The sequence below is a fragment of the Periplaneta americana genome, chromosome 12 (assembly GCF_040183065.1).
Source record: "Periplaneta americana isolate PAMFEO1 chromosome 12, P.americana_PAMFEO1_priV1, whole genome shotgun sequence".
NCBI lineage: Eukaryota > Metazoa > Arthropoda > Insecta > Blattodea > Blattidae > Periplaneta > Periplaneta americana.
In genome coordinates, this window is record NC_091128.1 from 157209278 (window position 1) to 157235523 (window position 26246).

The window sequence follows — 26246 nt, forward strand, 5'->3', positions numbered from 1 at the left end:
AACAAGCAAGACGCGTGTGTGAGCAGCTGCAGCCATCACCACCATAACAATGAACGCCCGCCTCAATGTCACGCCACTCACCTCAAATCCAGGACCAGCACAGGGTCGGTGTTCTGCTTGTCGCTCTCGGAGTTGTAGAAGATGATCTTCTTGGAGGACACCACCACGTACTGCTTCTTCCAGCCGTGCCGCCGGATGTTCTGCTTGTTTGGCACTGATAACCAGCCTTCGAGCCGTGAGTCTGCAATGGAAGCTAAGCATTTCATGTTTGTCCAATACAAACAACAGCTGCATATGTTATGTTCTGAGGAGGAAAATACTGACATGCCACACAGAGCTTGTCAAGCTTTGTACGTGAGGCATCAGGTTCCAAAATCCTTCTTATTCAGTTTCTGTTGTTTTCCATAAACCACATATAAACATTACTGTAAGATAATTTTTAATAAAGGTAAAGGTAAAGGTATCCCCGTACCATGCCATGAAGGCACTTAGGGGGCATGGAGGTAGAGCCCCATGCTTTCCATGACCTCGGCACTAGAATGTGGTGGTGTGGTCAGCACCACGCTCTGACTGCCTTTTACCCCCGGGATAGACCCGGTACTCAATTTTACAGGAGGCTGAGTGAACCTCGGGGCCGTTCTGAAAGTTTGGCAACGAGAAAAAATCCTGTTACAACCTGGGATCGAACCCCGGACCTTTCAGTCCGTAGCCAGCTGCTCTACCAACTGAGCTACCCGGCCTCCAGATAATTTTTAATAATCTACTTAAACCTGTGCGTTAAAAAATCTCTGCAAAGCTTCATCCTTAAAAGTTTAAGGATAATAACAAAATAAGATATAATATTTTGGATAAGGTGTTGATTGGAATCATACACTGAACAATACGAGTTCTGAAACTGCAGCGCAGGATTTTCAGGATATTTAGAACCAAAACAAATATTGGCCTTCTCTCTTTAAGAGAAGCTACTTTTATGTCTGTTTCTTTCCGAGTCATAAAATATTACCAGTACGCTAAAAAATATTAGTTACATTGCTGACAAACTAATGAAATTTCATATTTCGAAACCATAAAACAAATCTTTGGTCGGCGGGAAAAGGCACATAAGTAAAAAAATAATCATTTTTCAGGAGATACTTTTTTTTTTAATTCACTCTTAACTGCATATAAGTAAAATGATGAAATTTTATGTTGGTCAAAGTAAGACCCTTTTCAATTTAACATACAAGAAATTTTATTATTTAAAAAATTAGAAAAAATCTTTGACTTATGTGATTAGGTACAACAGAAAAATCGCCTTTTTTGACTTATGTGCCTTTTCCCGCTGGCCAAAGAAATCAGTGGCGGCTCCTGCGTATTTCTTAAGAGGAGGAAAGAAGTTAACAGCACGAAATGACACCTTCTTGAATGAAACATGCTACAAATTAGCCTACATGCATACATGTAAGACCAGGTAGTGTTGGGGTTGGCCTTCCCTTCTGTATAGCAATAATCTGTTCTTGTAAACTGAGTTTCCTAAATTGTCCAAAATATATTATGTTTTCACTTCCATTCATTGTTGAATAATTGCGCAAATTAACAATTACAAGGAAATTCACAACCTCGCAGCATTTTTCGCGCACACTAAAGCATCACACGTGTTGGAAGAGACTAGCTACTAACTCGTAACCGGAACCGTTTTACGGAAATGGGAATGGGAAATAATCTGAGGAAAGCGAGAACACTGCACCCACCCACGTGGTCTGTGTTGCCACATGTACATTTTACAAGTATCACATGCTTTTGAAGAAAGTCAGTTCTTGTAAAGTCATACTATCATTATTGTTCAAAGCTGCCGGTGGCCGATTAATTTTTTATGTTAAAAATGATGTAGTTTGGAGTACCTACTTTCAGTTTCAAATATATTTGTACAAAACTGACAACTTGGCTGTTGCCCTGTCTAGTAAACAATGAATAGAAGTGAATTTCAGGGGCCAACTACGTAGAACTACTTCCTCTTTGTTTTACATAAACCCGACTTTAACTTTCAAATATCCACGAAAGTTTCAAACCATGAATAGTAGCCTATATAAATTGCAATGAATAATATTTTTGATTTATAATAAAAAAAAGTTTACATGATATCTTTCTTAAAACTGTTTTTGTTGTGTCTCCTCCTAGATGTGTTATAGTCTGGTTGAATGCAACATCGTTAGGTGGCAGCGGTAGCAAGCTTGCTGCATGACCAGTCAGTTTCTATTTCCCGCCCATGCACTGATTCAGAGGAGGATCTCCTTCCTCTCCGTTCATTTACTTGCTTTAAAACTCTGCTTCTTTCTCTGGCCGCTAGTGCGCTGTTGTCTATGTGTGTTAACTGCAGTAGAGGAGGAATGGAGTGCCTTTCCTTTACACAGACAATCTCTCATCTTTCTACAGCACATGAGCGTGCGTTGTTTAAAACTCGATCAACCGAGTTTTTCTTATAGCTGTGAACTTAAAAATTATCTAATCTTCCTCGAATTTCAAGGCACATATTTTATTTGGTATTTACTTTCAAAAGAAGAAAATGTGAGGAGGACGTTCCTCCCTTCCCTCCCCCGAGGAACCGCCACTGAAAGAAATAGTATATTATGAAAGTCATTAGCCTGATGATGAAAACAGAAAAAGTAATTAAATGAAAAGAAGTATTTCTTCAGCAGAATACAAAGTGCAAAATGTAAAGTATGAACAGAAAAAAGGAAATTGATGGTGTTGGTCTTTAAAATTTGAATTATTACATCACAATGAAGCACCAGGCAGACATAACTATATATAAAAAGCAACATAATCTATAACACGGTGCAAATCACTATGTTTGATATCATGACTAATCAACAATCAACTTGCTGACTCCTTACCCTGGCCCATGAGCTCATCTTCATTGTCGGCTCCCCCGCTGCTCAGGGACGCCGTCTCACTGCTGAGGGAGGCGAGCTTCAGCTGCAGCTGCTCGATCTCGGAGTCCTTGGAATCCAGCTCCATCTGCAGCCGCACTCGTATCAGGTTGTCCTCCTGTGCCTGCGACTGCAGCTCCTGCAGCTCCTTCTGCCACTTGGCTGCCGACTGGCCGTACTTCTCCCGCTCCTGCAACGCCACGTCACATCAGTCACTTCACCTTAATAATACCTGCAACGCTTTCAATAATCACTTCTTAGCTACAGTTGCTGTCACATGACAAGGCCAACATCCCCAGTGGATGGTGAAATGTAAAGCGGGAAAGTGAGAGAAGATCTGCTCCATTCATCTTTGGGCAACACAACATTCTAGCTTAGTAGTAGTAGTAGTATTTAGTAGTAGTAATTATTTATTTAACCTGGTAGAGATAAGGCCGTCAGGCCTTCTCTGCCCCTCTATCAGGGGATTACAACTATAATCTATACTAATAATAAATCTGTAGCCGAAATTTTTCTGGTAATTTTCGATTTTCCAAAAATAATTGGTCCTAACATATATAATTAATCACCCTGAAACCGAAAATCGCTTTTTTGAAATTTTTGTTTGTATATCTGTCTGTCTGTATGTTTGTTACCTTTTCACGCGATAATGGCTGAACGGATTTAGATGAAAATTGGAATATAAATTAAGTTTGTTGTAACTTAGATTTTAGGCTATATGGCATTCAAAATACATTATTTAAAATGGGGGTTATAAGGGGGCCTGAATTAAATAAATCGAAATATCTCGCTTATTATTGATTTTTGTGAAAAATGTTACATAACAAAAGTTTCTTTAAAAATAATTTCCGATAAGTTTTATTCCTTGAAAAATTTTGATAGGACTGATATTTAATGAGATAAATGAGTCTTAAAATTAAAATAACTGCCATCTAAGGCCGTGTAATGAATTAAAAAACAAATGACTTCGTCTATAAGGGGCCTTGGACAGCAACAATCGAAAGCTATGAAAGATAGCCTACAGACAATGTTTCTGTGTTTGTATGAAGTAATATCAGAAGCTAAATTAACCGATTTGTATAATTAATTATTAATTCACCATTGGAAAGTGTAGTTTCTCTAGATGGACATAATGCTATAATGTTATTACAGTAACTTGTGAGTGAATCGAGGACAGGTAAGATTAAAATAGCTTCTTATGCACAGAAAACTTGATAGGCTATTCTGTACATTCATTTCCTAAAATAATTTTTATGACCAAATGAGTGGTCTCTGGATCAAAATGATCGCATTTTAATTATGCAAATACAATTTATATTAAGTAACATAATAAACGATTTATCCTTCTATCAAACACGAACGTTCCCTGGATCAAATGTCCTATTTTAATTATGTAATTACTTTATATTTATTTCTAACGGGTGCAGCGGAGCGCACGGGTACGGCTAGTATGAACAATAAAATTACAATTAAAATTAAATTTACAATTACAATAAAAATTAAAGTACGACAAGATTACCTCATTAATGAAAGCTAGACACTTTATCATAGAAGTGAAGAACAAAGAATATTTTTGTATTTACTGAATTACAAATTAAACCTAGAATAACAAAATTCTATAGTGATGAAATTACCGGATATTGAAATATTTTGTGATAGATTAAGAGAACTATTTACAAGAAACCATGTCTGAACGAGTCTCAATTACTGACCAAATGCCTAGTAAGTTTGCGTTTGAATTCAATTTTATTTCGACAGTCCCTGATGCTAGCAGGTAACGAATTCCAGAGTCTTGGCAGGGCTATTGTGAAAGAGGATGAATATGAGGAGGTGCGATGGGATGGTATTGTTTCATGGCGAGAGCGTGTGTTCAGATTGTGGTGGGAAGAAAGGTAAGTGAAGAGCGATAACAGGTACGAAGGAATAAAAGAGTTCAAGATTTCGAAGAGAAGGAGAAGTGAATGTAAATTTCTTTTCTTATCTAGTTTAAGCCAACCTATTGTTTCCAGGGGTGGGGTAATATGATCATATTTACGAACATTGCTTACAAAACGTACACACAAATTATGAGCACGTTGAAGTTTTGTTTTGTTGTCGCTGGAAAGGTCAGTCAGTAAAATGTCAGCATAGTCAAAATAGGGAAATACAAGCGTCTGCACAAGGGACTTTTTTAAGCAAGAGGGAAGATGAACATTTATCCTTTTTAGCACATGGATAATAGAATATACTTTTCTGCAGGCTTCTGGGTCTGAACCCAACTCTGTAGTTTGCAAGGCTAATGTTACAGCCTTTCTGCTAGAAATATATCATGTATCAATTTAATCTGGAGAACAAATTATTAATTGAATGATTCAAAGAGTTGTTTAAAAATCCAGAGTTTCTCCTTAACTCGGGATTGCTCACGCCTATGGCTGTCAAGCGATAACTTCCGTGTTAGATTCTATCTAACATTGATTTTTCTGTTTATTAGTTTATATTTGCATTAACAAATATGTTACACAAAGATTTCTTATGTTACTGTATTCTATGTTTTTAATTATGTACATGCAATAAATACAATTTTTAAATGATTTTTTCACCAACAGAACTATTTTATAAACAAAATACACAAAACTGAAATCTGTGTTTCACTGAAACAATCATTTTAGAATTCAAGATATTATTTTCGTAACTTATTTTACTGTTCTGAGTACATACATAAGTTTTATTTTTTTTATAATAAAAAGAATGTTTTATACACAAATTATACAATATTGGAAATCTGTATTTGAAATATATGTGTAACAACACTTTTTACTGAAACAAACAAATAATATTTTATAAATTCAATTATTTTCAGTCATTTTATTGATGTGAGTAGAAATAATATATTTAATATTTTATGATTTTATCATAAATAAATAATCAATCATAAATAATTTTCTTTTATATATAAAATTCACCAACATTGAAACAAAGTTTTTAAATATACTTCAACGAACACTTTTGTCCGAAATAAACTAATTTAAAAATTCAAAATGTTTTTCAGTTCATATTTTACTAATTTGAATCAGAGTAATTTTCTTTTGAACTTCCTTCACGGCAGATAAACACAGTTCTTTCTGTGTGTTCTTTGCATACGGGGCTAGAACAACAATTACAGCGATATTATGTGAATCTGTTCTTTCTTTTGGTACATGAGACATGATTTTACCTATGTAAGAAATAAATTCTTGTATTGTTTTATGAGAAATTACAATAAAACAAACTAAAATACAATGCTTGGTACATATAGAATTAAACTACAATAAAAAACGAATACCGGTATTAGGCCCTACTTACTTTCAACATAAAATATTCAGAAGAAGAAAGAACACACTAATCGTCGATGTTCAAGACGTGACAGGTGCCATAAATAATGAATAAACTGAACTGCACTAAATTTCAAGAAAGACTAATGCAGTCACTCTCGCGTTAGAGTTTATCTAACTTCGTGCACCACTTTATTAATAACGCTGTCAACAGACTTGTAATTAAATCTTGGGTGCGATAATCACAACAAAGAAAACAGAGGTATGGAAGGAGGCATTGTTGAAGCAACAGCTCCACGTCTGCAATAACAATGAAGTAATAACCAGTGGCGATTCCTCCATGGAGGATATGAGGATGATCCTACAGTTTAATTTCATGCCTCTGAGGATAGAAAACATTTCAATTACAGATTTTGATTTTTAATGCGTCCCGACATATAGGCCTATAATAATTTTCTTCAAACTTCCACTTTCTGTCGTGAGTTGTCGCCACTGCACATCTCAGACTTAGAAATACTTTCCAAGGAACCATCCAAATATCTTACAGCAAACGTTTTTTTTTTCTAGCAGTGAAGTTAAGGACAGGGGAGGGTGTGGAGGGCAGGGTATGGCTTAACTTTAACCGTGTTAGAGGATATGACCGTATATCCTAATACTACGACCCTTCTTTCTGGGTGGTGGAGACCTTGTCAGAGACTACAATACGAATTTTCAAGTACCCTTGTAGCCTCCTTAAATGCAGTTCATTGGTCTTTTTAAAAGAACAGAATAAACGAAATAATAAATAATTTAAAATGATGTAATATAAAAAATAAAATGAATAAAAACCAAAATTACATGAAAATAAATAAAATAAGCTATAATAAAACACAAGAATTAACAGGACTTTCAGATGACAGGATTGCCGAAAGAATATCTGAAATTGTATTTGATCATTTAGAAGAATTTAACTATAGCAAGAAATTAACTGCATATGCTCTATTATTATTATTATTATTATTATTATTATTATTATTATTATTACTAGCCGTACCCGTGCACTCCGCTGCACCTGTTAGAAATAAATATAAAGTAATTACATAATTAAAATAGGACGTTTGATTCAGGGAACATTCGTGTTTGATAGAAGGATAAATCGTTTAATATGTTACTTAATTTAAATTGTATTTAAATAATTAAAATGCGGTCATTTTGGTCCAGAGAGCAATCATTTGGTGCAATGACAATTCCTTTAACATGTTTTATGTCCATCTAGAGAAACTGCACTTTCCAATGGTGAAATAATAATTAAACAATTAATTAGCTTCCGATATTACTTCATACAAACACAGAAACATTCTCTTAGGCTATGTTTAATACCTTTCGACTGTTGTTGTCCAAGGCCCCTTATAGACGAAGTCATTTGTTTTTATTTCAGTACAGCGCCTTAGATGGCATTATTGTAATTTTAAAACTCGTTTATCTCATTAAATATCAATCCTATCAAAATTTTGTATAGAATAAAACTTATCGGAAATAATTTTTGAAGAAACTTTTGTTATGTAATCTGTTTCATGAAAATCAATAACAAGCGAGATATTTCGATTTATTTAATTCAGGCCCCCTTATAACCCCCCTTTTAAATAAAGTATTTTTGAATGCCATATAGCTTAAAATCTAAGTTACAACGAACTTAATTTATATTCCAATTTTCATATAAATCGGTTCAGCCATTATCGCGTGAAATATACATACAAAAATTTCAAAAAAGCGATTTTCGGTTTCAGGATGGTTAATTATACATGTTAACACCAATTATTTTTGGAAAATCGAAAATTACCGGAAAAATTTTGGCTACAGATTTATTATTAGTATAGATTATTATTATTATTATTATTAGTTTCTGTCTTGGTCATCAGTCATCAGTCTCATATCCTACATACAAAAAATATCACGAGTCGCCACTGGTAATAACAGAAAAATAAAAATTGTTAGATTCTACCTAACAGCGCGTACAGGACACAAGACGTACCTGTGTAAGTTCCTGCTGCAGCTTGCGACATTCCTTCTCCCGCTTCCTCAGGTCCGCGGACGACACCTTGTTCTTGCGACTGCTGTTGCTCATGTCCTTGCGGTTCATGATCTCCGCCAGCTTGTTCACGGCCTGCATCTTCAGCAGCTGCTCCTGCTTGAACTGCTTGCGAAGCCTCTCCAGCTCCTCGCTGTTGCTGCTCGCCTTCGCAACGTCTGCACAAACCAAACACACTATTGAACTACCAAAGCCTTCGGATGTCATCGAGTTCCAGAAAGAAACTAAACCTGCACTTCTTAAATTTAGATGCCTTTCAATTACAAACCCTTGTTTCTGCCAAAGCTTTCATAAATATTATATATTTTTCACCATCATTACACTCCCTCAGTCACCAGATTAATTTATCATAGCTTTTTCTATTCTGTTTTTATTATTTTATTACATTCCATTTTTTGTATTTTCAATATGTTTTTCCTCTTAACTAGTTTTGTACTGATCAGTTACTCATGTCGTATTCCAGTCTATAGATCTGTATTTTACTTTCTTGTGATGTTATATTTTAATTTTGTTATTATTTTGTAATATGTTACTCTCTCTTTTTTTCATTTTTCGTTTAATTTCACTGCTTGACTATCTTATATTCTGCATTTGTGACACGGTGGAGTGTAAGAGAGGGCCATATGGCCTTTACTTTAAAAGTATGAATAAAGAAATAAATGAGTCAAGGAATAAATAATTAAATAAATAAATAAGTCAATAAATGAATAAATAAATAAATGTCATAAACAAATAAATAAATAACTACATAAATGTAAATAAATGAGTAAATAAATAAAATAATCAAATAAATCAATAACCAAATAAACAGATGCCAAAAAACGAGTAAAATAAAGAATCAAATAAATAAGTCCATAAATGAGAAATAAATAAATAATCAAATAAATCAATAATCAAATAAACAGATATCAAATTAGTAAATAAATAATCAAATAAATAAATTTAAAACGAGTAAATAAGTTAGTCAATAAATGAGTAAATAAATCAATAATCAAATAAATAGAAGTCAAAATTAGTAAATAAATAATCAAACAAATAAGTCAATAAATGAGAAATTAAATAAATAATCAAATAAATAAATATAAGTAAAAAAATTAGTAAATACAGTAGAACCCCGATTATCCATCTCCCTATTAACCGATTGGCGGATTATCCAACTGTCCTTTTTGTGCTCTTATTTTTTTTATAGCTACAGAAACACATGAAGTATTAATTCTGGACGTTATAGTAGTACGTATTTTGTTTAGAATGTTATTACAAATCTTTACACTTACACAGCCTGGTTTACTGTTCAAGTTGCCGTACTGTACGATTTCAAGACAAAATGTATTTCATAAGTATCAAAAGAAAACGTGTTGGTGCTAAGTATCGAAAAAAAGTGCCAATACTCTAGTGGTTTGAGGAAAGAGAAACTGTGGCTCATTTCGCATCAGAATACGAAACTGATGTTACAACTACGCTCGATTTAATAAGAATCAAGGATAAAGTGTATAAAGTATGTAAATGTACAACACGAGACCTCTACTATTCCAATCTTTCCATTGAAAGCCATTACAAGGAGTTTCCTTGCACCTTAAAAACACATCGTTGGCAACCGAACTTAAATTAGTGAACTTCTGATCCACTACCTAGTGTGTTAAACACAAGACCATGGAGGAAATTCCCAAAGTTCAAGTATTATTCACTTAATTTACGAAAATTTTTATGGTACGGATTATCCGATGTTTTCGATTAACCGTTCATTCCATCCCTTTCATTACCACGGATGATAGAGGTTCTACTGTACGTAAATAAATCAGTCAATAAATGAGTAAATAAATAAACTACACAAAGTCATGTGAAAGGCATATGTCGTTCTCTTGGTTCAAATCTAGCTGAGGGCAATGGGTTTCCTTTGAACAAAATTATTCAATCTATCTATGGTTTCGTCTGTAAAGAAGCAAAGTTGAGAGTCCTAAGTAGCAAAAAGTCAATGTAGGCCTATTGTGTGACTACAGTTCCTACTGTCTGTGACATCTCTAGTCCTGACAGATGGACAAATTTATGGGTGGACACAGCCACTCTTCAGGGTGAGGGTACTGAAAATGTTAATTGTGTGGTCCATCATTCAAGTACCTGGCGAAAACATGTTTAGCAGCTGTCTCCATTTTTGTACAGACATTACCAACTGGACTTAATCTGTCCCCTGTCATCTACAAATCATGATTCCCTCACCTTCCTGCATCATCTTCAACTGACGGTTTACTTCATCCTTATCCTTCAGTAACTGATCCATTGATTTCTTGTAGTCAAGCTCTCGCTCCTTCAGCTGCAATTACAAGACTCCAAGTTAACATTTCAACCTGATGCCAACTCTTATGTGCGTCCTCTAACATACGTCCTTAGTTCAAATAACAAACAATGAATGTAGCTACTAGTGCACAACACAATTTGCACACTGCTCAAACTAGTACAGATTTTAAACACTTTAGTTTTTTTTTATAGTATACATTTTACCATAAAAAAAGTACGTAACATAAAATCTAATATCCAAGAAGTTATTAATATTTTTACTGTTTTATATTTTATAGTGCCTCGTGAATTACGCAATATAATAATGGATTACAAGTTTTATGTTTTACACTGCCTCGTAAATTACGCAATATAATGGATTACAAGTTTTATATTTATACTGCCTCGCAAATTACGCAATATAATAATGGATTACAAGTTTTATGTTTTATAATGCCTCGTCAATTACGCAATATAATAAAATGGATTACGCTAGGTTTTATATTTTAAACTGCCTCGTCAATTACGCAATATAATGAGTTACAAGTTTATGTTTCATAATGCGTCAATTACGCAATACAATAATGGATTACAAGTTTTATGTTTTACACTGCCTCGCAAATTACGCAATATAATAATGGATTACAAGTTTTATATTTTACACTGCCTCGTAAATTACGCAATATAATGAGTTACGAGTTTTATGTTTTATAATGCGTCAATTATGCAATATAATAATGGATTACAAGTTTTATATTCTACACTGCCTCGTAAATTACGCAATATAATGGATTACAAGTTTTATATTTATACTGCCTCGCAAATTACGCAATATAATAATGGATTACAAGTTTTATGTTTTATAATGCCTCGTCAATTACGCAATATAATAAAATGGATTACGCTAGGTTTTATATTTTAAACTGCCTCGTCAATTACGCAATATAATGAGTTACAAGTTTATGTTTCATAATGCGTCAATTACGCAATACAATAATGGATTACAAGTTTTATGTTTTACACTGCCTCGCAAATTACGCAATATAATAATGGATTACAAGTTTTATATTTTACACTACCTCGTAAATTACGCAATATAATGAGTTACGAGTTTTATGTTTTATAATGCGTCAATTATGCAATATAATAATGGATTACAAGTTTTATGTTTTACACTGCCTCGCAAATTACGCAATATAATAATGGATTACAAGTTTTATATTTAACATTGCCTCGTAAATTACGCAATATAATGGATTACAAGTTTTATATTTTATACTGCCTCGCAAATTATGCAATATAATAATGGATTACAAGTTTTATGTTTTACACTGCCTCGCAAATTACACAATATAATAAAGGATTACAAGTTTTATATTTAACACTGCCTCGTAAATTACGCAATATAATGGATTACAAGTTTTATATTTTATACTGCCTCGCAAATTATGCAATATAATGAGTTACAAGTTTTATGTTTTATAATGCGTCAATTATGCAAAATAATAATGGATTACAAGTTTTATGTTTTACACTGCCTCGTCAATTACGCAATATAATAATGGATTACAAATTTTATATTTTACACTGCCTCGTAAATAACGCAATATAATGGATTACAAGTTTTATATTTTATACTGCCTCGCAAATTACGGAATATAATGAGTTACAAGTTTTACGTTTTATAATCCGTCAATTATGCAATATAATAATGGATTACAAGTTTTATGTTTTACACTGCCTCGCAAATTACGCATTATAATAATGGATTACAAGTTTTATATTTAACACTGCCTCGTAAATTACGCAATATAATGGATTACAAGTTTTATATTTTATACTGCCTCGCAAATTATGCAATATAATAATGGATTACAAGTTTTATGTTTTACACTGCCTCGCAAATTACACAATATAATAATGGATTACAAGTTTTATATTTAACACTGCCTCGTAAATTACGCAATATAATGAATTACAAGTTTTATATTTTATACTGCCTCGCAAATTATGCAATATAATGAGTTACAAGTTTTATGTTTTATAATGCGTCAATTATGCAAAATAATAATGGATTACAAGTTTTATATTTTACACTGCCTCGTAAATAACGCAATATAATGGATTACAAGTTTTATATTTTATACTGCCTCGCAAATTACGCAATGTAATGAGTTACAAGTTTTATGTTTTATAATGCGTCAATTATGCAATATAATAATGGATTACAAGTTTTATGTTTTACACTGCCTCGCAAATAACGCAATATAATAATGGATTATAAGTTTTATATTTTACAATGCCTCGTAAATTACGCAATATAATGGATTAAAAGTTTTATATTTTACACTGCCTCGCAAATTACGCAATATAATAATGGATTATAAGTTTTATATTTTACACTGCCTCGTGAATTACGCAATATAATGGATTACAAGTTTTATATTTTACACTGCCTCGCAAATTACGTAATGTAATGAGTTACAAGTTTTATGTTTTCTAATGCGTCAATTATGCAATATAATAATGGATTATAAGTTTTATATTTTACACTGCCTCGTGAATTACGCAATATAATGGATTACAAGTTTTATATTTTACACTGCCTCGCAAATTACGCAACGTAATGAGTTACAAGTTTTATGTTTTATAATGCGTGAATTATGCAATATAATAATGGATTACAAGTTTTATGTTTCACACTGCCTCGCAAATTACGCAATATAATAATGGATTATAAGTTTTATGTTTTACACTGCCTCGTAAATTACGCAATATAATGGATTACAAGTTTTATATTCTACACTGCCTCGTAAATTACGCAATATAATGGATTACAAGTTTTATATTTATACTGCCTCGCAAATTACGCAATATAATGAGTTACAAGTTTTATGTTTTAGAATGCGTCAATTATGCAATATAATAATGGATTACAAGTTTTATGTTTTACAATGCCTCGCAAATTACGCAATATAATAATGGATTACAAGTTTTATATTTTACACTGTCTCGCAAATTACGCAATATAATGGATTACAAGTTTTATATTTTATACTCCCTCGCAAATTATGCAATATAATGGATTATAAGTTGTATGTTTAATACTGCCTCATGAATTATGCGCTGTAATGGATGAGACGTTTTACAGTCTGTCGAGCTATTCTTAAATTCCAGGCAGCAATGTCGCTTTAAAACTATCTCCTAGTGAATTTCTTTCTACATCATGTTCACAACACTGAGAAGCTGGCCAAAGGTGTTTTTACTTGAAGATTAAAGGGAGAGCAGGAACTTTTCCTATCCCTCATCAGGTCTATTTATTGGGCGAGCATTACAATATTTATACTGTTTCGTAAATTATGCACTGCAATGGATAAAGAGTTTTACAGTTTGCTACTCACGGAGTTGAGCACCACCTCCTTGTTGGTGAGCTCGGCCCGGTGCTTGGCCAGGAGGTCCTTGTGCTCTAGCTCCTTCATGGTCTTCTCCTTCTCGAGGTCGGCCACAGTTTCCTCGGCGATGGAGCGTGCCAGTGCCTCGCTGTCTGCCCGTGCAAGTGCGATTTGCAGCTGGTGAGCCAGAGAGCCCCGCTCCTCCTCCAGCTCCTGCATGGCCCTCGTCCGCTCGTCCAGTTCTTCCCTCAGTTCCTGCGCTTGTGTCTTGTACAGTGTCTGAAGGTGCAAACATGCTGTTTTACATCAAGCATTTCATAACAAAGCTCTTGCCTGTCCATAATGTTTAAAACAGCAACTTACTTCTTTAGGAAGGGAGGGGGAATTCAATTTAATCACACAGGTTACAAATAAACGGAACATGAAGTTAATATTTACATAATGTCAGGCTATGTAATGTAACGTCTTACAGCTCACACCGAGATAAACTATAGGGTGATGAAGGAAAGACTCTCTAACAAAGCAAGTGATGAGTTTTTCAATCTGAATTTAACTGGAGTTAAGGAGGGGGACTTTGACCCAGCACTGCAATCTTTCAAGATATACTGCGCTAACTCTCAAGATAGGCGCATTCCCAAACCCACACCGGCTGACTACACTAAAGTTTGCTGCGTACCCAGGTTTTGAGTAGGCAATCCTGCTCGTCCCTATGCCAGCCCCCTCTGTGCTTTTCCAGCTGGAGTTCAGGGAATGCTATGGAACGATGACGAAATTGAGAAATGTTGCAAATCAAGCTTCCAGGCATAACTCCCTGTAAAGTTAATTTGAATAATTTCGAGGGAAAAATTGTTCCGGGGGCCGGGTATCGAACCCGGGACCTTTGCTTAAACGTACCAACGCTCTCCCAACTGAGCTACCCGGGAACTCTACCCGACACCGATCCAATTTTTCCCTCTATATCCACAGACCTCAAAGTTATACCTGGAAGCTTGATTTGCATAATACACGTCACTGTACGTAACAGAAAACCACAATTTAAGTCACACAGAGTTAGTGTGTACTCAATGTTGGTTGCGTGACGGTTGTCAGCCCACTTTGAGGTCTGTGGATATAGAGGGAAAAATTGGATCGGTTTCGGGTAGAGTTCCCGGGTAGCTCAGTTGGGAGAGCGTTGGTACGTTTAACCAAAGGTCCCGGGTTCGATACCCAGCCCCCGGAACAATTTTTCCCTCGAAATTATTCATTCTTGAGAAATGTTGATGGAATGATGTGGATGCCTAATATGGGGAAACTCCAAGAAAAAACCCCAACTGGAACCTGTCCACCATAAGTGTCACTATGGATTTTTCAATGAAAAATTTCAATGAAAAATCCCAGGCTTGACCGGGAATTGAAACCTGACTGCCTGTGTGACAGGCTGAAGGTCTGACCACTCAGCAATGTAGAGGACAAGTGTCAGGATTATATTTTGATATATTTTCTGTGTAGATTTGAAGATCAACATTTTTATACTATTATTATTATTCACAACAACCAAATATTTCTAAGAAGTTGACTATAACCACAGATCACATATAACAGATTGCTCAGCTTTATAGGCTTTGACGGCAACAACTTTTATCAGTTTCACTAACAAGCTGCCATCTAGCTACTGCATAAGAAGTCACATTATAACTCCATTTGAATTGCATGGAGCAACTGTACTTCCATCTAGCAATCATTCCCAATTGAAGGTGAAGGTGGCTATCTTGGTTGTTGTTCTCTTCCACATGTTACCGTTTTCAACATGAGGATGGCCAATCTGTTATATATGTGATCAGGGCTTTAACCATTATCCAAACACAAACTAAAAAAAATATGGGAAGCTTAAACTGACATACTTAAAACGTCTTCGTAAATAGAAGTAACTGATTTCTTTGTAATATTTGACATTTTGTTTATATGTACGCTTTTATTTTAGGCATAGTCTACTATCAAGTCTATTTCTTTATTTATTATAAAAACCCTCAATTTCTACTTCGTTTCCTGTTTTCTCTGTCAGAGGTCTCTGTAATCTCATGATATGATAGGCTATCTGTAGTCTCAACGAAGTGTTAGTCCACAGAACAGAGAAATTTATATCCGAAAAAAAAAAAAACAGCTAGCTAGTAATCTGATGTCCTCATTCAGGGACATGGATGCGAGGTCCTACAGAATTTGCCTGGAGAGACGAGAAAGCAAAGAGTAAAAATCAATTACAACAATAATAATTTCTGAAATCAATTCTGAAACCTTCTCACCTTTAAGCCTTCAAGAACTAATAGCATATGACGTTGGTTTAAATCAGAATTTTCATTCCCCATACCTAAGTATCAAATACAAACAAGAAGTGTGTACAATGTGAGTTGCAGTTTTAAACAATATGTTTCTCGGGCAATACATGCAGATTCATGTGATTCTAATATTGCTCAGTGAGGTCAGCCATAAGCAACAATGTCTTCAACTTGCAGGTGAGTTCTTACTATCACTGCTACATTTAATAATAACACGAAACATGAAGCTTACACTGACATTTCTTCCTCCCCTCTCTATGCGTCTAGGGATTCTCATAATGATCTAACACTCTCTGAAGTGGATATGAATATTTAATATTCTCACCGTTATGCACAGAAATTGGAAAACATTCCAGTTGTGAACATCTGTTGCCATGTTCTAAAAAATTCTAACTGTGACATTTATGGAGTTCTCTTCTCATTTCCTTTATAATAATACCGAAAATGTAGACTAAATTATTATCGGTGTGCATGTTTATTTCGAAGATTATATAAATTATTAACCAATTTTTAACGAACTCAGTATGAAAACCATGCTATTAAATTCTTTGCAACATTGGCATATAAGTATTAACTAATGTGATATGAATAAAATAGTTAATGTGAAAGCATGAATTTGTATATGATTAATGGAACTGAGTTCAGTTTTATTCAGATCACAATTCTGAAAAATAAGTAAGGCTATACAGTCACACCAAACAAATGAATACAGATAGCTTGCTGAATGTTATCTGTAAATGGTTATAGCTCAAGTAAGCATATGCCTATAATTTCTGAAGCACCATAACTACCAGTCTTGAATCTGAATGCGGTGTATTACTTTCAATTTACAAATGTTTAATAAAGCCAAAGCTTTAGGGAACATTAACAAAATGGAGGCTCAAAAACGAAATCGCTGATAATAATTTATTTTACATCTAAAAGCAAAGTTTTATAAATTGATACTTATAAACCATGACCACCCTCATACTCCTCCTTCATAAAAACCATGGCCACCAACAATATAATCTTCCTTTGAAACTTCTATTGGACAATACATATGTTTTACTGGAGATAAGACATAGGAATTTAGCATTAACATAAGAAACCTATGTATAAAAACAATGAAGAAATAGTTTAATCAGTGGGTCATGTTTAGAAATTAGCAGGCTTTGACAATTTGCAAAACAAGAGAACATCTGGCTTTAATTCAGCAGCGAAAAATGATGTTCTCTTGTTTTACAATTTGTTAAAGCCTACTAATTTCTAAACACTGCCCAATGATTAAATTATTTCTTCATTATTTTTATATGTCAGTTTCTTACGGTAATGTTAAATTCCTATATCCTATACCAAGAAAAGCACACAGTACCAGCAGTAATATTCTAACAATGCAACAATGCCAACAAGTTCACAGAACTCTGTTTTTTTTATTACCAACATAGTTCATGTAAGTTAAATCCTTAAGTATTGCTATTAAAAGCAACTAAAACAATCATTAATTATAATGTAATATAGTAATTGAGTTGCCCAATTTCAAAACTCACTAACTCCAAAATTGTCAAAAATGAGATATCAATTTCATCTTGATCCTCATTTTCTCCCCTAAAAGAAGATATAAAATTTGTTTACTAAAACTCATAATTCCCTGTCAAATCATGCATATAAAAATGGCCACTGCAACGAAACTATCCAAATCCACAGTCTCTACTGTTCCAAAATTAACTAATTCGCTGGATACTCAGTTGTTGTTCCTAAACTCTCCAACTCTATTACAATTGCCTGCCAATAAGAACATAATGACCACAAAACTAACTAACTCCCTCCCAGTGCACATTTCTGCTTTGAAATACACTTACCATCTGGTATATTTTATGCACTGAAGAACCTCCTAAAAAATTGAGAGGAGGAGACCATCGTTCAAAAACAATGGAAGATAAAATGATGTATGTCAAAAATTTCATCGAGTCTATGTATAAAGTGATTCACATTATTGCCGAGGAAAATCTAAACGGCAATATCTTCCCAGCCACTTCTCAATAACACATCTTTGAAAAACTTACAATAACAGAGTTGAACCTGAAGAATTAAAAGTGAAATATGAATATTTTACAAGAGTATTCATTGAGAATTATTATGCTGGCTTTGGGTCTCCAGCAACAGACCAATGTTCGACATGCATGGAATTGAAGGGAAAAATTAAGATAGCAGTAGACACACAAGAAAAAATTTCACTGCGAGTGAATTTTGAAATTCATAAGAAGAGATCAGAAACATTCTTTGAACTATTGAGAGAAGACAGTCACAATGTCATTACGTATTCTTTTGACTGCCAAAAGAATCTAATCTTTCAAAAGATGACAGTTCGATCTGCCTATTTCCTGAGACAGTTTTATATAAACAACTTCACAACGTGTTTGGGCTCTTCGTACTTTCAACGGACAACTGAAAACACATTTATATATGCGTGGACAGAAATGGAAGGTCAAAAACGATTCAGAGAAATTGCTTCATGTATACGTCACAGACTGTCAAACACAGTCTATCAGACAATGTTGACACCATCAGGTTATTTCCAGATGGTGCAGGTGGCCAGAACAAAAACACCATCGTATTCACTGCACTGTTGAACTGGTTACTGACGAAGCACCAAAAAATATCAGAACTATTCTGTTGCACTTCCCTGTGCCTGGGCACTCCTACATACCCCCCCCCCCCCGATAGGGTATTCGGTGTGATCGAAAGGAAGGTGCGTAAAACTGAAAACATCATTCACCCAAATGAATACATCGAAATCTTCAAGGAATCCGGCACTGTCACGAGAGTAGGGTTGGATTTTGAAGTCCATGACAGGAAGACAGCAACAGAGATGACAGTAAAGAAGCCCAGCAACTGGCATTTCCAGTTTTTTCCATGTAAAAGGTTTATATTCCAAAGAATTGGTTTGGTGCAATTGGAGGTGGCATACACAATAGATAGAGGCGGTCCTCGTTCAATAGCCAAGAAGAGCCAACGAGTTGGAAATCTGTTTCCACGGACAAAAGTAAATTGTGTTCCTCTAAATTCAAATAAAGTGACGGATGTTAAAAAGCTATTAGAGAAGCACTATGGGGACCAGTGGATGATACTTAATTCACTCAGATACTATGTAAATCTCTTCCACATGAATTCTCAGGATGTTGGTGCCCCTTCAGATGATACTGATGATAATGTCCTTGACATGGAAAATGATGAAGACGAACCTATGGGAGATGATGTTTTGATTATTGAAGGTGATTATGCCATGTAAAACGTCGGTCATAAATTCTGTAAAGTGCAAGTTCATAAAAATATAAGCAACACCTTCGTTTAATTTGATACTTATTCTCTATATTATTTCTAACTATTTTTCCATACATGTTTTCAATAAATACATCTGCAAAGTTTGATTCTGAAACGCAACTTTTAAAAATAATTTTGCAACAAAATTATCTAAATCCCCAATAACCTCTTCCAAAACTCACCAAATCCTCATTCCTGTTCCAAAACATTCCAACTCCATATTTTATCTTTATTTTTCTCAGTTTGTATTAAATATTGATCTACAATGCTTGTGGAAACTCAATGTTATGCTATTCTGGACGTATTAACACAAAAGCTGAAACTAAAAAGTCCATATTCTAAGCACAGCAGTTTTTTGCTCCTCCTGAAAAATTTATGCTTTGTAAGTTGGTGAGTTTTGTAATTGAGCAACTCAATTAAGGGACTGAAGTTACAAATGTCTCCTGGACACTGATAAACTGGTAGTGTAAAACTCCAATTCTCATATCAGGACATCTACTAGGCCAGAATTTATTATACACTGACAGGTAAAGATATAAAGTATGCTTCATGCAGGGAATGATTCTGCATGACAGAAAAACTACATGGACTGACTGATGCTGCATTGCTAGATGGTTGTCATGGAAGAACTCAAGTTGGTATTTTTCGTATAATTGACAACAAGACATATCTAATACATGGTATCATAAATGCTCAGTAAGGACTTGGTTTGAATTGAGGTAACTGATTTAACTCATTTCTACAACATAGTTACATGAACCGAGTCATTCCCTCGCTATCTGTATCACTCTCACCAGAATTTTACATTTAACGACATTACGACTGCAATTCTCACTGTACATAATTTAATTAATTTAATTTCATAAGAATGTTTTATTCTGTCTGGCAATATTTCAAATCTTGACAATTTTTTGCCAAAAAATCTACTGTGTATTGAGCCACTTATTTAACTGATAATAATTAAAATAAATTAGATTTCATTTACTACTATTATCATTATTATTATTATTATTACTACTATATGGTGTGGAAGATGAGACAAGCCCCCGTGCATTTAGGCCATTGATATAGCCCACTGTATTACCGCCAAATTTCCATGACACAAAATCTTTGGCTTTCCTTTCCTTCCAAAATAAGCCATGACAAACATTATAAAAGAATCGATTGATCCAAGCTGCTCTGTATCATGTTGTAAATCCTTTCCACTAAATGTCTAACACAATCCTTCCCAGCATGAAATTTCAGCAAAGGATGGGTGAGAAAAACTGGTAAATCCTGCCTAGCGCCCTCTTATTCAAGGACTTATTTTTTCACGCTGTAAGTCCATGACACGAAATCACAAATTTTATTTCCCTCTTAGAGAGCCATGCTAAGGTTTTCTTCGCCCTCTGCTAGGGCTGAACAGACTAACAGCAGATCTAATGGGAATGAGTGCCACATTTCTGAGGCAGATAAACTTCATCACCCCCAGCGGTAGAATAGTAATTAGCAGAATTTAATTTTGGTGTGAGAAAGACATAGCTGCTAACTTTTTCTCAAAGCAGTGTTCATTTTTTGTGCTGTACATCTATTACATGAAGGCCCCATTTTATGTATGAAGAGACTAGTTATTCGTGGTATTGTGGTGACGCTAAAAAAAGCACGTGTTCACTACAAGGCAGTGAAATTGCTATCAGGACAAAATCTATAGGGTAATTCAGAAAATATACTGGAATCTAAATTAAGTTATTACTGACATCATTTTAACCTCATATGCTTAATGCACAGTGAGAACATAAGCTAACTACATGATTCATATGCATGTGACCAATGTACTGAAGCAGAGAATTGAATTTTATGGGAATTAAAACATCTGGATACTTAGATAACAATTAGCATCCAAATATACAGGGTGATTCAGAAGAAGTGTTCAAAACAACAGGAAATAAGGTATGCTTTAGAAAACATTTTGAAATAGGGGACTCAGGGTCTGTGAAGTCAGACTGAGAAGATATAAGCTTAAGTATGTCTATCGATATTTCTTACTGTTATCTATATTATCTACATTTATTATTTACGTTTATTTATATTTTTAATTATTTTCATATTGTTTACAAATCTGAGTTAACAACACACTGTACGTACTGTGATGAACCCTTGGAATGACATAAAAGGGTCTGTCATTGACTCATATCATGTTCTGTAATGTGACAATATAAATATGATAGACAGAACCACCTTGTGGACAATATGTCAACAAACAAAACGAGGATTGCCTACATGGAAATAATAAATATAACAGTAATTGTTGGTAGTCATCATTTCGAGCACCTGTTGCGAAACACAAAATTCTATGTTTTTTTTTTTACTTGGTTATTTAACGACGCTGTATCAACTACTAGGTTATTTAGCTTTGATGGGATTGGTGATAGTGAGATATTTGGCGAGATGAGGTCGAGAAATCCTCATAGATTACCTGGCATTTGCCTTACGGTTGGGAAAAACTTCGAAAAAAACTCAACCAGGTAATCAGCCCAAATGGGAATCGAACCCGCACCTGAGTGCAACTTCGGATCAACAGACAAATGCTTTAGCCAACTGAGGTACGCCGGTGGCTTCTGTTGTTAACTCAGATTTATAAATTATATAAACATAACTTTAAAATGTACATAAACGTAAATACTAAATGCAGATAATATGAAAAACAGTAAGCAATAGTGACTGGCATGTTAAAGCTCATATCTCCTTAATCTGACTACACAGACCCCAAAATGTTCTGTGAGCATCCTCTATTTCTTATTTAATTTTCGTATGCTTTTACTGGATCACCCTGTATATGTTCAATACTTAATGTAGAGAAAGAACAAAGAATAAAACAATGAATTATTCGAAACTTGAACTAGGAACTATCCAGTATCATCTCATGTTCACAAAAGTGATCTAACTGGAGGAGATATGCTTGTTGTCTAACTCGGAAATCATTCATTGTTATACAATTTGGCTTGGACATACACCATTTTACATCACCATAAAAAATGGTGATCCAAAGGCTGTATCTTTCTGTACAGAAACAAGTATAACCTCAAGAAAAAGCTGAGATTTGTTTATTACAATGAGAAAGTACCTTCACAAAGCCTTTTCTTTTAACATTTCCTACATTTTAATTTCATATTTAATGCTTATGATTCTGTTACAGCATAAGAATCGGACGAATATTCACATGAACTTTATTGCTCGAAAACACCTCCAATAACAAGCTCTGTGTTTTCGTGTATCACCCTGTGTGAAATTCCAGAGAGCACCTTACATGTGCAGTACACTTCAAAGCCAGCTGAACAAGATCGTGTTAGAGACGTTTCAGCAATGTGCAAAAGCATGAATGCAGAAATTATGAAGCAAAGTTTCATGATATGCGGTAGGTGCAACACTTTCCTCTACATCCTAAGACTTCAATCACAAGCACTTACCACTGCCAGAGAATGGAGTAAAGAGTTATGAAAGGTAGAGTTCCTCCTGGGGACTTTGCATCTTACAGACTTACAACCATGACCATTCTTTACTCCAGCACAAGATGGAGATCAATAAGAGAACAAATGAATATACAGTAGTTACATTGAATTTATGAGGGCTGTACAAAAAGTCATGACCGTATCAATATCAATATCAAAAAAGAAGATTCACAGGAGTTAAGAGTTTAACGTCTTCACTTGCCCCAGTTCTCCACGACATCACAATCCCAGTCAACGCATTTTGCCATCTTTCCCAGAATTCAACAATATCCTTGAAGCACAACTCCATTTTGCCAAAGAGAAGGCAATAATGCACATGTTCGACATTTCTGTTATTCTCGTAGTGTTTTGCACTGGTGCCTGTTTCATAAAAGTTTACTATAGTATGTACTAGTAAATCTTGATTATTAGTAGACTAATTTTCTGCATTGTGTTTCATATAACTACTACATTTAAATAAATAATTACTACAGTAAATTTCATCCTGCTATGGTATTTACTAAACTGTGTTTCATGTAACTGCCAGGGTAAAAATTATTATTATAGTAACTACTAAGAGAAACTCTCATTTACTTCAGTTTTTACTAAGTTAAACAAGAAGGTGTTTCATAAATTTTACTACAGTAACTACTAAGAGAAACTCTCATTTACTTCAGTTTTTACTAAGTTAAACAAGGAGTTCCATAAATTTTACTACAGTAACTACTAAGAGAAACTGTCATTTACTTCAGTTTTTACTAAGTTAAACAAGAAGGTGTTCCATAAATTTTACTACAGTAACTACTAAGAGAAACTCTCATTTACTTAAGTTTTTACTAAGTTAAACAAGAAGGTGTTTCATAAATTTTACTACAGTAACTAGTAAGAGAAACTCTCATTTACTTCAGTTTTTACTAAGTTAAACAAGAAGGTGTTCCATAAATTTTGCTACAGTAACTAGTAAGAGAAACTCTCATTTACTTCAGTTTTTACTAAGTTAAACAAGGAGTTCCATAAATTTTACTACAGTAACTACTAAGAGAAACTCTCATTTACTTCAGTTTTTACTAAGTTAAACAAGAAGGTGTTCCATAAATTTTACTACAGTAACAACTACGAGAAACTCTCATTTACTTAAGTTTTTACTAAGTTAAACAAGAAGGTGTTTCATAAATTTTACTACAGTAACTAGTAAGAGAAACTCTCATTTACTTAAGTTTTTACTAAGTTAAACAAGAAGGTGTTCCATAAATTTTACTACAGTAACAACTACGAGAAACTCTCATTTACTTAAGTTTTTAGTAAGTTAAACAAGAAGGTGTTTCATAAATTTTACTACAGTAACTAGTAAGAGAAACTCTCATTTACTTAAGTTTTTACTAAGTTAAACAAGAAGGTGTTTCATAAATTTTACTACAGTAACTACTAAGAGAAACTCTCATTTACTTCAGTTTTTACTAAGTTAAACAAGAAGGTGTTCCATAAATTTTACTACAGTAACTACTAAGAGAAACTCTCATTTACTTCAGTTTTTACTAAGTTAAACAAGAAGGTGTTCCATAAATTTTACTACAGTAACTACTAAGAGAAACTCTCATTTACTTCAGTTTTTACTAAGTTAAACAAGAAGGTGTTCCATAAATTTTACTACAGTAACAACTACGAGAAACTCTCATTTACTTAAGTTTTTAGTAAGTTAAACAAGAAGGTGTTTCATAAATTTTACTACAGTAACTAGTAAGAGAAACTCTCATTTACTTAAGTTTTTACTAAGTTAAACAAGAAGGTGTTTCATAAATTTTACTACAGTAACTACTAAGAGAAACTCTCATTTACTTCAGTTTTTACTAAGTTAAACAAGAAGGTGTTCCATAAATTTTACTACAGTAACTACTAAGAGAAACTCTCATTTACTTAAGTTTTTACTAAGTTAAACAAGAAGGTGTTTCATAAATTTTACTACAGTAACTAGTAAGAGAAACTCTCATTTACTTCAGTTTTTACTAAGTTAAACAAGAAGGTGTTCCATAAATTTTGCTACAGTAACTAGTAAGAGAAACTCTCATTTACTTCAGTTTTTACTAAGTTAAACAAGGAGTTCCATAAATTTTACTACAGTAACTACTAAGAGAAACTCTCATTTACTTCAGTTTTTACTAAGTTAAACAAGAAGGTGTTCCATAAATTTTACTACAGTAACAACTACGAGAAACTCTCATTTACTTAAGTTTTTACTAAGTTAAACAAGAAGGTGTTTCATAAATTTTACTACAGTAACTAGTAAGAGAAACTCTCATTTACTTAAGTTTTTACTAAGTTAAACAAGAAGGTGTTCCATAAATTTTACTACAGTAACAACTACGAGAAACTCTCATTTACTTAAGTTTTTAGTAAGTTAAACAAGAAGGTGTTTCATAAATTTTACTACAGTAACTAGTAAGAGAAACTCTCATTTACTTAAGTTTTTACTAAGTTAAACAAGAAGGTGTTTCATAAATTTTACTACAGTAACTACTAAGAGAAACTCTCATTTACTTCAGTTTTTACTAAGTTAAACAAGAAGGTGTTCCATAAATTTTACTACAGTAACTACTAAGAGAAACTCTCATTTACTTCAGTTTTTACTAAGTTAAACAAGAAGGTGTTCCATAAATTTTACTACAGTAACTACTAAGAGAAACTCTCATTTACTTCAGTTTTTACTAAGTTAAACAAGAAGGTGTTCCATAAATTTTACTACAGTAACAACTACGAGAAACTCTCATTTACTTAAGTTTTTAGTAAGTTAAACAAGAAGGTGTTTCATAAATTTTACTACAGTAACTAGTAAGAGAAACTCTCATTTACTTAAGTTTTTACTAAGTTAAACAAGAAGGTGTTTCATAAATTTTACTACAGTAACTACTAAGAGAAACTCTCATTTACTTCAGTTTTTACTAAGTTAAACAAGAAGGTGTTCCATAAATTTTACTACAGTAACTACTAAGAGAAACTCTCATTTACTTCAGTTTTTACTAAGTTAAACAAGAAGGTGTTCCATAAATTTTACTACAGTAACTACTAAGAGAAACTCTCATTTACTTCAGTTTTTACTAAGTTAAACAAGAAGGTGTTCCATAAATTTTACTACAGTAACAACTACGAGAAACTCTCATTTACTTAAGTTTTTAGTAAGTTAAACAAGAAGGTGTTTCATAAATTTTACTACAGTAACTAGTAAGAGAAACTCTCATTTAC

The 26246-nt window shown here is 33.7% G+C and overlaps 1 protein-coding gene across 6 annotated transcripts in view; it reads right to left on the reverse strand.

Moving 5' to 3' along the window:
* Positions 1-26246, reverse strand: part of Rok (Rho kinase) — a 110382-nt gene that overhangs the window by 9694 nt on the left and 74442 nt on the right. For all 6 annotated transcript variants that reach the window (XM_069842347.1, XM_069842345.1, XM_069842346.1 and 3 more), the window contains 5 exons: positions 13940-14209; positions 10482-10575; positions 8211-8425; positions 2874-3099; positions 82-241 (listed from right to left, as the gene is read on the reverse strand). In XM_069842347.1, the coding sequence (XP_069698448.1) occupies positions 82-241; positions 2874-3099; positions 8211-8425; positions 10482-10575; positions 13940-14209 (965 nt within the window). The remainder of the gene's footprint in view (positions 1-81; positions 242-2873; positions 3100-8210; positions 8426-10481; positions 10576-13939; positions 14210-26246) is intronic.